The sequence below is a fragment of the Pholcus phalangioides genome, unplaced genomic scaffold, assembly GCF_987345545.1.
Source record: "Pholcus phalangioides strain wild (caught in Gottingen) unplaced genomic scaffold, Ppha-v1.0 ptg000022l_1, whole genome shotgun sequence".
Taxonomy (NCBI): Eukaryota; Metazoa; Arthropoda; class Arachnida; order Araneae; family Pholcidae; genus Pholcus; species Pholcus phalangioides.
The window spans coordinates 22,341,714-22,353,676 of NW_028301615.1; the positions used below are offsets into that span (position 1 = coordinate 22,341,714).

Below are 11,963 nucleotides of genomic sequence, written 5' to 3' on the forward strand. Positions count from 1 at the left end.
CTAATTTAATGTGTTAATGTGTGCGAATAATATTTTCATATCTTACAAAGAAGAGCTGATGGGCAAAAATTAATGTCATATTCATTTTCAGCACATAAAATACACATAAAGTCAGTCAAAAAAAAAAAAAAAACCGGCACCAAAATCAGTGTTGCGCAGTGTTATGTATTTTACTGAACATTTGGTGTAAATCCTAAACATTAAACTAAATCATCAAAAAAATCTGAAATAGTTTGAGGAATCAAAAAACACCCTTACTAAACTTAACAAATTGAACACCAGTACAATTACATAATAAATATATGTTTTATTTATTTTAATGCATAAATAACACTTTACACACTACTGATGATAATGATTCTCAATTTCACTTGATTTGTGAATTAATGACTGTGTTTTGAATATAGTCAAGACTATTTTTTACAAACCAAGACATTTTTACAAAGTAGTTATTTGGTCCCAATACGTCTTTCCATTTATGAACTTTCGATTTTCTGAACTAATTATTCAAGTCTTTTTGCATTCATAAAAATGAGCATCAATTGTATTACAGATTATCAATCCCCCACCGTAATGAAATACGTATTATAAAATATATATACACAAAGATGAATATTTTTTTGATTCGAAATTTCAGAAAAAGTGCTAGTCATAAAAATGTCCCGTAACCCTAATCGCTCAAAATGATGCTAACCCCACTGCGAAAATAATTTTCAAATATACTTTCTTTAACAAAATGAAGAAAATTGTTTTAATACTTTTGCAAGAGTATTTGTTAGGTTGATTTTTGTCAAAAATGTTTTCTTTCGTTGGTGCCACTATAATGAAGGCTAAGCATAAACTTCAGCTTTCAACATCACACAATCTATGCCAGCAAGCTCAATTGTTATCAACTTGTGTATAGACACTATGCCATAATCTTTGCCATTGAAAATATCTGTCACGTGATATCCAGATGGGCTTCTCAATCTGTATTTGGATAGCTTGAACGTAATTTCAATTGGTTCACCATTGGCACGGCGACTGATAAACAGGAGAGCCGCAGATTTTTCTCCATCAATCATTGGTGTGATGGCACGCCACCACAATTCAATGCCTTTGTTCTGGAATTGGGTGAAAAGAAAAAAATTAAATATATGTTGATTTAAGTGAAATAAACAGAACCTCGGAAAGTGAAATTATATTAACCTTCCAGCAGGCACACATATGTAGGAGATATGTGTATTAAAGGAGAGAGAGATCACATATATCCTACATATGTACGCCCGCTGGAAGGTTAACATCAACTATTGAGCATACCGTATATCATGTATAACCATATTGAATTCATGTTATGAAAGAAAGAAAAAAATTGCTCACAACAAATGTTGTTACCTTAAAAACCCGTTTACCGGGTATTCCAAGAACATCCTGATTTATTTCGATGACTTTCTTATTCAACAAAATGGATTTCATTTTTGGGTCCAAATCTCTCAAATCGTTTGACATTAGTAGAGGGGCTGGTAACATAGACCATACTGCCATTTGTATCACAGACTGGTTGTAGTCAAGTCCAAAGTTCCCAATAATAAGCTATAACATTAATACCAAGGTTAGTTAGATATGAAAGGTGCCTGTGTGATTGGAAATAAAATACAGTACAATACACAAATAAAATACAGTACAATCTGCTTGTTGAGATTGCCATAATTTCTGGTGATTAAAGCCACTGGAATATATAAGTAGCACTAAGGAAAATAAGTTTTCGGGGGGGGGGGGAACGTGTTGTGGTCACAAGAAAAAAAAAACCATAGAAATGAAATAAAATTTTGATCATCACATTTTCATTCAGAATTTCATAATATTATGTAATATTGATTTAGAGGACAAATTTAACTTTCAAACTGTAATATAAAGAAATTCATAAAAAACTACTCATACGAATTAATTAGAAAGTCAGAAAAAAAGCAGTTACTTGATAGGCCTTAACTTTGAATTAGTCGAAAGATATAAAAATCAACTTATATAAGCTGCGGCTTCATCACTGGAAAATAATAGTATTTGAAAAAGTTTTTCAGTAGTGAAGTAAAACAAATGAAATTTAGTAATGTTATTTCTTTAGATGAAAAGTACCATGTCTGGATCACTCCATGCACCTGGTCCAACAAATTCTGTCAAATTCCTTTGGTTATCACCGAAGAAGTCAATAATGCTTTCAACGCTGGCCCAGGTATCTTCGATATCGTCAAACACCCTCCATAAGTTACAATTCTCAGATATAAGCTTGAAGTTAGGCTAAATGAAAATAATTTTTTTATATAAATTTGCAAATAAAAAAATCAATCACATTTATTACCGTCACAAAAATGAAATGTTTCAAAAATACATCATTTCAAAATTATGATGAACTGTTTCTCAACAGTGAAATTGAAGAAAAAAAATTATAAACCTAATAAACTATAGCTTTAGTGAAAAGACATAGCAAATTAAGATAGTGCTGGAAGAACATTATGTGTACCTTTATTGATATAGAGCTATTACATGTGGATAGATATGATAATTGTAAAATTGTGAAATGATTATAACTGACATATAAGTGTCTTCAGGCACTACCTGTATTTTTGCTTCTATCTGATAATCAGGCCAACTGCATGAATAAACAATTGGTCTGCCAGTGCTATTCAAATATTTTCCCATCAGTGGATATCCTAAACAACAGCACAATGAAAAAACATGTATTCACTCTAGTAAAACTGATCACTGGAAATAATTACAAAAAAAAATGTTCCTGAAATTTTACTCAAAAGTGTCACATTCAATCGTTTTGATGCACAAGAGCTGTACTCAGTTGGCAAAATGTCACAAATCACTTTTCCCAAAAAACATTTTATTGTTCGCATTCCAGAGTCTTGTTCATCAAAATTTCATCTTCCTCACTGAATTATGGGGAAACAACAGAGGCAAATTGTAATCAATCAAAAGCAACGGTATCGTATTTTGGCAAAATATTGTTTACAAATTTGCCATTGTAAAATTTTGAAAAAGTAGCTTATAACATTTTGCCACAGAAATATTCTATCTTTGTTTTTAGTCTCATTGTACAAGTTTTATTCATTTGTTTATTTTCATTCCAAAGAAAAATAGTTTTGAAACATGGCCTATTTATTGAGGATTCATTATCTTCAGTAATATTTTCTTTTTTGAAAATTTAATTCCCATCACAAGAGTTGCTACATCACGACAACCACTCATAGAGGGCTAAGGAGTTCAAGGGCTAAATTAGGTATGCAATTTGAAGTGTTATTGTTTATTTTTCTGCTGTTAAAAGTAAAATATTATATTTTTGTTTATCAGTATGCAAACATGAAAATTTGCTGATCATGTTAAAAAATATGAATTCTTGCTGAATGAGGAATGATTCATTAATATAACTACAATAGTTTTGTGGCCAAGTGAATAACACTCCAATTAATGCACATTTAATGATATTACGGAGAGTTTAAATAGGCACTTCTGCAAAAAAGTTAAAACATTGTTAAGTAGCTATCGAGTAATATTATGACTAAAATTTTTTTTTCCTGCATATACACAGAACCATGCAGTGTGTGGTTCATCATATTGAATATGACAGAATTTTGCTATATTATAATATACAGCTAAATATCAACAGGTGTCTGTGGATAAAAAAATTGAAAGATACGCTGCTGATTCTAATATTATATGTTTATACTTTCAGTAATGTATGCAAGATTTTCTTAAGGAGGAGGAGTCACTTATTTTTTTTTTCCGGAGGGGGATTTACATTGTTTACTGCAAAAATATGTCCTAATCTCAGCTAAGGAGCGGTTTAATTCAGGAAACCCCCCTTCCCTTTCATTGGCGTATGCCAATGTGTGCTTCTATTAGTTAAATAATTGTTCCTAGAATATTTAATTTTTAGCATTTTTTCTTTCATAATTTAGATCACTCTCAAGAGAAAATACTAATAAGCTGAAGGTACCACTGAATTATATATACAGGTTGTCCTGTGAGTGCTAATGCAGACTTTATCTCATCAACTGTCCATCGTAGAGGTATGATTTCAATTTAAAAAATGCTTAAAAGGCATTCAAAAATTACCTTGTTTTGAGAGTGAAAATAGTGTCACAAAATAGAAAAAAATTTATAATTTTTATACTGTCCCCTTGTTTTCTAACTTTTAATTCGAAAGTTGTTGCCGTGTATCGCCTGAGGCCAACAGAAAATTCCATATTTCTAAGTGCAATATTGGCTATGATATTTGAATTCAAAAATCTAGGAAAAGTTATACAAAAAACAAGTTTTGAATTTGAGTGTCTTAATAAAATATTGTACTTTAAAAAAAATTTCCCCCATGTTTCTGGTTTCTTTTTTTGCCTCGGGAGAGCCAGGGCAACAACTTTCCAGTTTGAAATTAAAGGACGGCACCGTATGTAAATTTAAATCTCAAAACTGGTACAGGATAATTGTGAAATACTTTTTTTAAGCATTTTTAAATTGATACTATACCTCTACGAGGGAAATAAAGGCCATATTAACACTTACAGGACACCCTGTGCATATATATATATATATATATATATATATATATATATATTTACCGTTCAAATCTGACCAATGCAAAAATCATATAAATTTAAATATCATACAATAAATGAAAATGTTTAGAAAAAGCAGGTAATGAATCAGAGTTATACCAACCCTCATCCATATCTTCTGGATCAGCATAGCAACCGTCCAGTTTTAACATATCTATGCCCCAAGATGCAAACGTTTCTGCATCTTTATGCATATGTCCTAGGATTCCTGGGTATCCTGCACATGTTTTTGTGCCATAGTCTTCATAGATTCCCAATTTCAGACCCCTGGAATGCATCTATCAAGGAGAAGAAAAGTCCTTTTCAAAAGTTTTTTCTTCCAGAAAAAGCATATATACAGGCTTTGAATGTCAAGAAGGAACGTGTACCAATTGTGACTTCTTATCAAGTTTCATGTAAACAAATTAAATTATTAATAATTATTATTTTATATTATTAAATTACTACAGTGTTCCAAAACCCTTACAAAAATGAGAGGGCGGTGATTAGGGGGGGATGCTAAAGTTTATGGAGTATTCCACTTCTGGATGCAAATAGTTCAAAATAACAAATGATTTATTATTGTATATCACTAGGTTATGACTTGAGTTGGCAGTTAAAACAAAGACTAATATGATTGATGCATGCAGTTTTCTTTGGTGATTACTAAATACGAATCTAAAAACAAAAAAAAAAGTTCTGAATTTATGTCAGCCATTATGAAAAAATGTTCTAAATCAGAGGGTGACCAATCCCGCAACTAATTTTACCCACCAACATTTGTAAAATGTAAAAATTAGCTCACATAATCTGCTAAATATTCGATTCCATGACTAAACCTGGTTGGATCAGCGACTAGATGTCCAGTTGAATTTCGCTGATGTGACATCCAACAATCATCAATATTGACAAATACATATCCGGCATCCCTAAATCCATCTTTAACAAGGTGATCAGCCATTTGCATGAATAGTTTCTCCCTACAAATGAGATTGTTACAGTGTATCATGATGCAACATATTTTGACAAAAATAAGCATACAATGTGTTTACGACAGAGGAACCTCCTATAACGGACACTACCATTATCTGATTATTTTGAAGCCAGTGGAACAGGGTTTCATATATATTTTTTGTTTGATGGACACTTCCTGTCAGAGGACAAAAATCTCAGTCCCACTGATGTCTGTTATCAAGAGGTTCCACCGTACTAGAACCGTTAACCCTTGCTTGCTGCAATCCAGAGATATCTTGGGTTCTTAAAATGCTCTCGTATCAGCAACCCTGAAATATCTCGGGTTCTTAACCCTTTAAGTGGTTTTTAAAATTACTGGTTCACATTATAATTGCTGCATTGGAAATTGTGAAACCTTCAAAAATTGCCACCTATTTTCAAAAAGATTTTTTTTCCCAGATTGCGAGCTGATAACTACTCCCCTCCCCCAACAGGAAAATTTACTCCACCCATCGATTTTTATTTCCCTCACTATAATACAAAACCACCTGCCATGGCATGTGTGGCTTTGTAGGAAGAGAAATATTTTTTTTAGAAGAAAAAACTTTATTATTTATACTGGGCTTATATTTACAGTGCTGAAAGAAGGAAGGGGGGACACGTGCAGTCTATTTTTCTCATGCCTTCTCTTATCTAACCTTGAACAAGAGCAGACTCCACCCACTGGTAGTTGATCGATTGGGGGAATGGAAAACATTTTTTACTGTAGAAACAACTTCAAGTAGTTTTTAGAAGCTGAGATATTTTGGAGTGGCTGAAGTAAAGCACATCAAGTTTGACGAGATATTTTTGGGTGACTTGAAATAAAGCAGATCAGGTTAGATGAGATATCTCGCTGCTGAAAGAATTTAAATGCCCTACTTTTGGCATTGGCGAAAGCCCAGATACAATTTTAAAGTTTTCTTCCCCTGTTCTGTCAATCAACTGCCAGTGGACAGGTAGTACAGTGTTATTGCATACGTCATATATATTTGATCATTTTTGTCAAACCACTGTCATTTTCTGCACACGAGGACTAATTAGACCGGGACCTGCAATTTATAGCCGATTCCGAATGGTAGGCTTGTTTGTTTTTTGTTATACTCGTCAAGGGGTTGGTGCTCCAACCCTTCAACGGGGGACTCCTTGCGATAGCAATTTTTTCCTGCGGTCTTATCGCCATTTTTGTTGTACCCCTGTGTCAGGAAAGTTTTCTGACAAGGACGAACCGGGTATCGGACTTGCGACACCTCTAAACATCCGTTGTTACTTTAGGCGAGCATCTTATCAACCTGGGCTACCGCGCCCATATATATATACATAATGGAAAATAATTTTTCTCTTTTGTTTTATTATTGTGTTGGGTCGAGAAAGCATTTATCAGCAAGCAGTCAGAAAAAGAAAATTCTTGAAAATAGGTGGCAATTTCTAAAAGGTTTAGTAATTTCCAGTGTGGCAGTTATAATGCGGCTCATGAAAATTTTAAAAATCGCTTGAATGGTTAAATCAAAAATGCACCTAGTAACACTATAATTTGAATGAAATGTGTGTGTGTACACACACCCCTTTTTTTTGAATTACCTGTATAATGCAGCCAATGTCATTCATATCCTGCAACAGGCCAGACATTTTGACAGGCCTCTTTTGCTTCAGAACATTTCTTGTGCCTGCTACATTGATTTTTCACTAAGGTATCAGTTATCAAGAAACTTGTCAATTGACAAAAGTGTGAACTAGGCCAACCAAATGTTGATAAGTTGACTCTCCAGAGAATATAAGGGCTTGCAGAAAAGTAGTTAGCTTCATTTTCCACTTCTTTTGGGAACCGCTTTCTTACCCAAATGCTACCTACGATGGTGATGCTTCATCTCATAGGCGGAGATAGACTTGGAAGTCTGGGGGGGGGGGTGACAAGATGATGATGATGATGTCAATTCGTATATACATATATACATTGAATCAGTCGACTCCACCTTTGATGCCCCCGTATCTCTGCCCATGCTTGATCTATTGAGAAACATGTTACCTTCATCTTGCACAGAATGAAGGAACATTTTTTTTTAACAAGAAAGGGAACATAACTAAGTCCAAAAATTGAGCTAACCCTTTCTTACTGGAAGCCCTTCTATTCTCTGGAAAGTCAACTTATGAACATTTAGTAGGTCTAGTTAATATTTTTGTCAATTGGCAAGTTGTCTCGATGGCTAACACTTTAATGGAAAACCAATATAGCTGGTAAAATTAATGTTCTGGCTTAAAAGAGCTACTAAAAAGCTTAGTCTGTTGCAGGATATGAAGGACCTCATTCTTAGGATTTAGATACATGGAATGTATCAGCAAATGTCTTCACTTTTCAGTATTTGTCTTTGACAACATCTGTACAGTGAGATGTGTGTTATAGCCCAATTTTTTTCTTTTGTAACTTTTCTAAGGGGGTGCACCATTAATTGACCTGGTGACATATATCGTGGAGATTTTAGGCATCGAATCCTATTTTTTAGTCACAATGGCAACTCGGTGCCGAGAATTTGTCAAGCACTGCCTTAAAGCATTTTATGATGCGAGTGTTTTGCTTGTTTTGTGTTTGCAAAGTGCTGCCATCTACCTTGATAGTGAATTTTCAAAGAATGATTTTAGTGAATTATACATCATTTAATGTAAATATTAGTTTCTACAAACTCTACAATATAGCTCGCTTAAAAAAATTGAAAAACAATGATCATCGAGACTTTCCTTGAATAGAGATTGATTTTTCTGGATAATACAAAACAATGAGAAGGAAGAGCAAGAATAGAAATTTACTCAATGCAATTATCCTTGTACTTGACACAGTCAACTTGGCATCTGAATCTTTCCCAAGCCAACCACCCCATGGGCGGTGTCCGAGCAAGACCATTTTCCATTCCGACTACAACAGACATGGCTGTGCAAAACAGCACCAGAGATAACGTCAAAGACATCTCTTTTAAAACCTGTTGAACAGTAAATAAATGTAATAAAAATATTTTCATGGCCAATTGTTATTTGGAAGAGAAGTTTTTGGAGCAAAGGGTCATCATCGTGAATTAATTTTTCTCGATGTTTTTCCAACACCAAGTGCTTGGCACCATGAGAAGGTAACTGAGGTCTGGCATCAGATACTCTATGATCTGTGGCCATCATCAAAATTGGACAACCAATCGGATTGCTCTACATTTCTAATTACATCTTTCCCGGCATAAAGATGTCTTTTATGGGACATCAATTTGATATTCACTATGAACAAGCAGTACCTGATGGTCTGAAAAGCATTTGTACACATAGCAATCGTTTGTTGGTCAACTGTTAGAAAATTCTTGAACTTTTGACTAGGAACAAATCTTCAAATTTAGTGCCTAGCTATGTAACTTGAATACCAAACTGACACTGTGATCATCTTCCACCATGAAGATTGCCATCAAGGTCTGTGGGTTCGATTTGGGGGAAGAACATAGATAAGTTCTTTTTCGTAAAAATCCAAGGCGAGAGAGACCACCAGTAGTAGATGGCACCTTCATTTCCAACCGAACTTCAGCTATAGTAAATTGTCATAAGGCAATATGACCAGAGTTGGTGTGTGGTGAAGTAGCTATGCAACTTGGACATCTCCTGATGATGCAACTGCTGGTGTTGGAATAAATAATTCATAAACTCATACATATATATACACACACACCTAGATTTTATGGTTCTGTTGCCTGTGGGATACAGAAATTTTGCCACCCTCCTCCCAATCGTGTCTAATCTTGACCACTCCCTCCTTACCCGCTTTTTAAACCCAGTCTTCAAGTTACTTAGTCAATCACATGCTTGTACTCTATATAGGTCCCTCTTTTAGTTGCTTATTGATCTGGTCACTCACATGATTGCACACTCTGGGTCACTGTTTGGTCACTCACATGCTTGAAAAAAGTATAGCTCATTCTCAAAAACTTGGTCTTTTGGACGACTCACTGACCTAGTCTCTCTCTCTCTCTGCAGAGGCGTATTTATGGTTTTACCGCCTGTGGGCTATATAAATCTTGCTGTTCTGTCAATTTCTTGGCCAATCAATTCTTCAAATTTGTTGCCCTGGGCTATAGCCTGCAAAGCTCCCCTATATAAATACATTTCTGTTCATACCTATTAACACCACCCCACCCCGAAAACTTCCCTTCCAAGTAAATTCCGTCAAGTAACATGATACAGACTTTAACATGTTTCAATGAAAGTCACCAGTGACATGATGGATTAAGGGCGGTATTCACCGACATGGTTTAAGCTATAGTCACAATTTTTTGATAAGAGATCGACACGGATTGGTTAAATTCAAGGTTTTAACTAATCTATGTTGATCTCTTATCCAAAAATTGTAACTACGGGTTTACACCATGTCGGTGAACATGGCCCTAAGAGTTTTATGAAACTTCACAAATTTGTTGATAACATACCAAGAAAATTTATCAGCTTAAAGTCTTGGAAAGAATGTCTCAATGCTAGTATTTCATAAATTGACAAAGCAAGTTTACACAGAAATGCCTTTCAAAACATTTAAATGTCTATTTTCACTTCCCATTGAAATTATACATTTGATATGAATGTTCTTTATAAGTGTGTTTTGCACATAAACGTTATCAACAAATGATAATTCGATTCACAATTGAAAAATAGATAAAGATGATTTGAATGCAGCTCGACCGACTGATAACATATCAGAGATCAAACTCTACTGAACTCTAAATACATGCATGAGAGTCGGCTCCTTCACGCCACATCTTCCTCTGACACGATGTCACATGGTTTTGTTTACATAGTGATAACCAGCGTGGGCTCACTCATGGAGGAAATGGGGCTCACTAGGTTATTTTTTTGTTCCTCTTTCAATATGAAGGTGGAATACTGTGACCATACATCCTGTCCAATTTCAGACGCCAATTTTAAAGCAACCTCGCAATGCTCACAACGCTCCGCCGGAATCGGAGTAAATTTCAGTTTCAGTTCTGTCTCCCGGAGCCAGTGTTCATTAACGGCCGTATTCACCTTAGAGGAAAAATACTTATATTTCTTCAACCAGTTTCAACTGCAATCGCAGGTGAAAAGATTGCAGATCGAAACGGATTGATTAAATTAAGGATTTTAACCAATCCGTGTCGATCGCTGATCGTTTAACCTGCGATTATAGTTTAAACTGTGTTGGTGAATACGGCCGTTAGGTGCCTCCCTCACTCCTCGGAATTTTAAACGGAAAAACAGTAAACTCGCACCCTTCCTGATCCAGCGTTCGGATACTGCTGTCCCTACAGTAAAACACTGAGCTATAAGTAAAGTTTACTTTTATAGCCACTAAGCTATTGTGTGCTTAAGCCGGATTTTCCTTGGAGCAGCTTTCTTCTGCGCGTCCAGCGTGGAAACTGTGATTGGTCAAAAAACCCGAATTTCAAGTTTTTAACCAATCAGCGTTTCCACGCTGCACAGAGCGCAAAAGTTTTTCTCGTAGGAAAATTCGGCTTAAAGCCGAATTTTCCTAGGAATAGGTTTGTTGCACAGCGTGAACCACCAAATTAGACTATTTCGCGCCGACAGAAACGAGTTACATAATCACGCTACGAGTTTGTGTTTTCCTGGCGAGGCGCATCAAATCAGAGCGCCTATATAAAGTACATGGCTTTGGCATCAGCTACTCTATCGTCTGCATGCTCCGGTTTGAAGGGAAGGAAAAGAAAACACACGAGTGAAGAGAATATCGGCAAAACCGCGACGCACGACGCATTTGACTCCTCCAGAAGCAGTCGGCCAATCACGCCCGACGCAAAGCGCTGTCGTGAGGCGTATTGCGCTCTGTAGGAAAACAGTCATGCTGCTTTTCTTACTGGTGAGTGGACGGCGTGTCGCCCTGGGCGAATCACGTTGCGCGCGGCACAGGAAACCTGCTCCTAGGAAAACCTAGCTTTATAGCTCAGTGGTTACAGCAGCTTGGAAATCAATAGGCTCATCATACTCACAGTCCCAGAATTCTCTGTTTTTTTTGGTCGTCCCGACTTTTTCTGCAAAAGTGTCCCGGTTTTTCCCGTATTTTACACAAGCCTACTTGAATTTTTATTCATTGAAGTCAAAGATTGACATTATTTTTCAACTAATAAATTATTTTATGATAATTACAACTATAAATGAGGATATTAATCGCCCACATTTGTCATGGTGAATGTTTTTTTCGTGGAAATCATTTTAATCCACTGCAATTTGCAGTAATGATTCATTCACTGCCATTGTGATTTTCCGTAATTTCAACAATGTTTGGCAACTTTGTTTGGTTTTGGCGTCATTTTTTGGCGATAATTGGCAATGTCCGGTATTTCTACTACTTATTTCCTGTATTTCTTTCAACAAAATATGGTCAGC

The 11,963-nt window shown here is 35.4% G+C and overlaps 1 protein-coding gene across 1 annotated transcript; it reads right to left on the reverse strand.

Moving 5' to 3' along the window:
- Positions 1-287: 287 nt before the first annotated feature.
- On the reverse strand, positions 288-10,422 carry LOC149070006 (alpha-N-acetylgalactosaminidase). Its single transcript, XM_089250160.1, has 8 exons — positions 10,016-10,422; positions 8,370-8,539; positions 5,380-5,554; positions 4,699-4,873; positions 2,593-2,687; positions 2,113-2,274; positions 1,375-1,572; positions 288-1,103 (listed from the first exon to the last, which is right to left on the reverse strand). The coding sequence occupies exons 2-8, from the start codon at positions 8,525-8,527 to the stop codon at positions 831-833; spliced, it is 1,236 nt and encodes a 411-aa protein (XP_089106286.1). The 5' UTR covers positions 8,528-8,539; positions 10,016-10,422; the 3' UTR covers positions 288-830.
- Between the last annotated feature and the right edge of the window lie 1,541 nt (positions 10,423-11,963).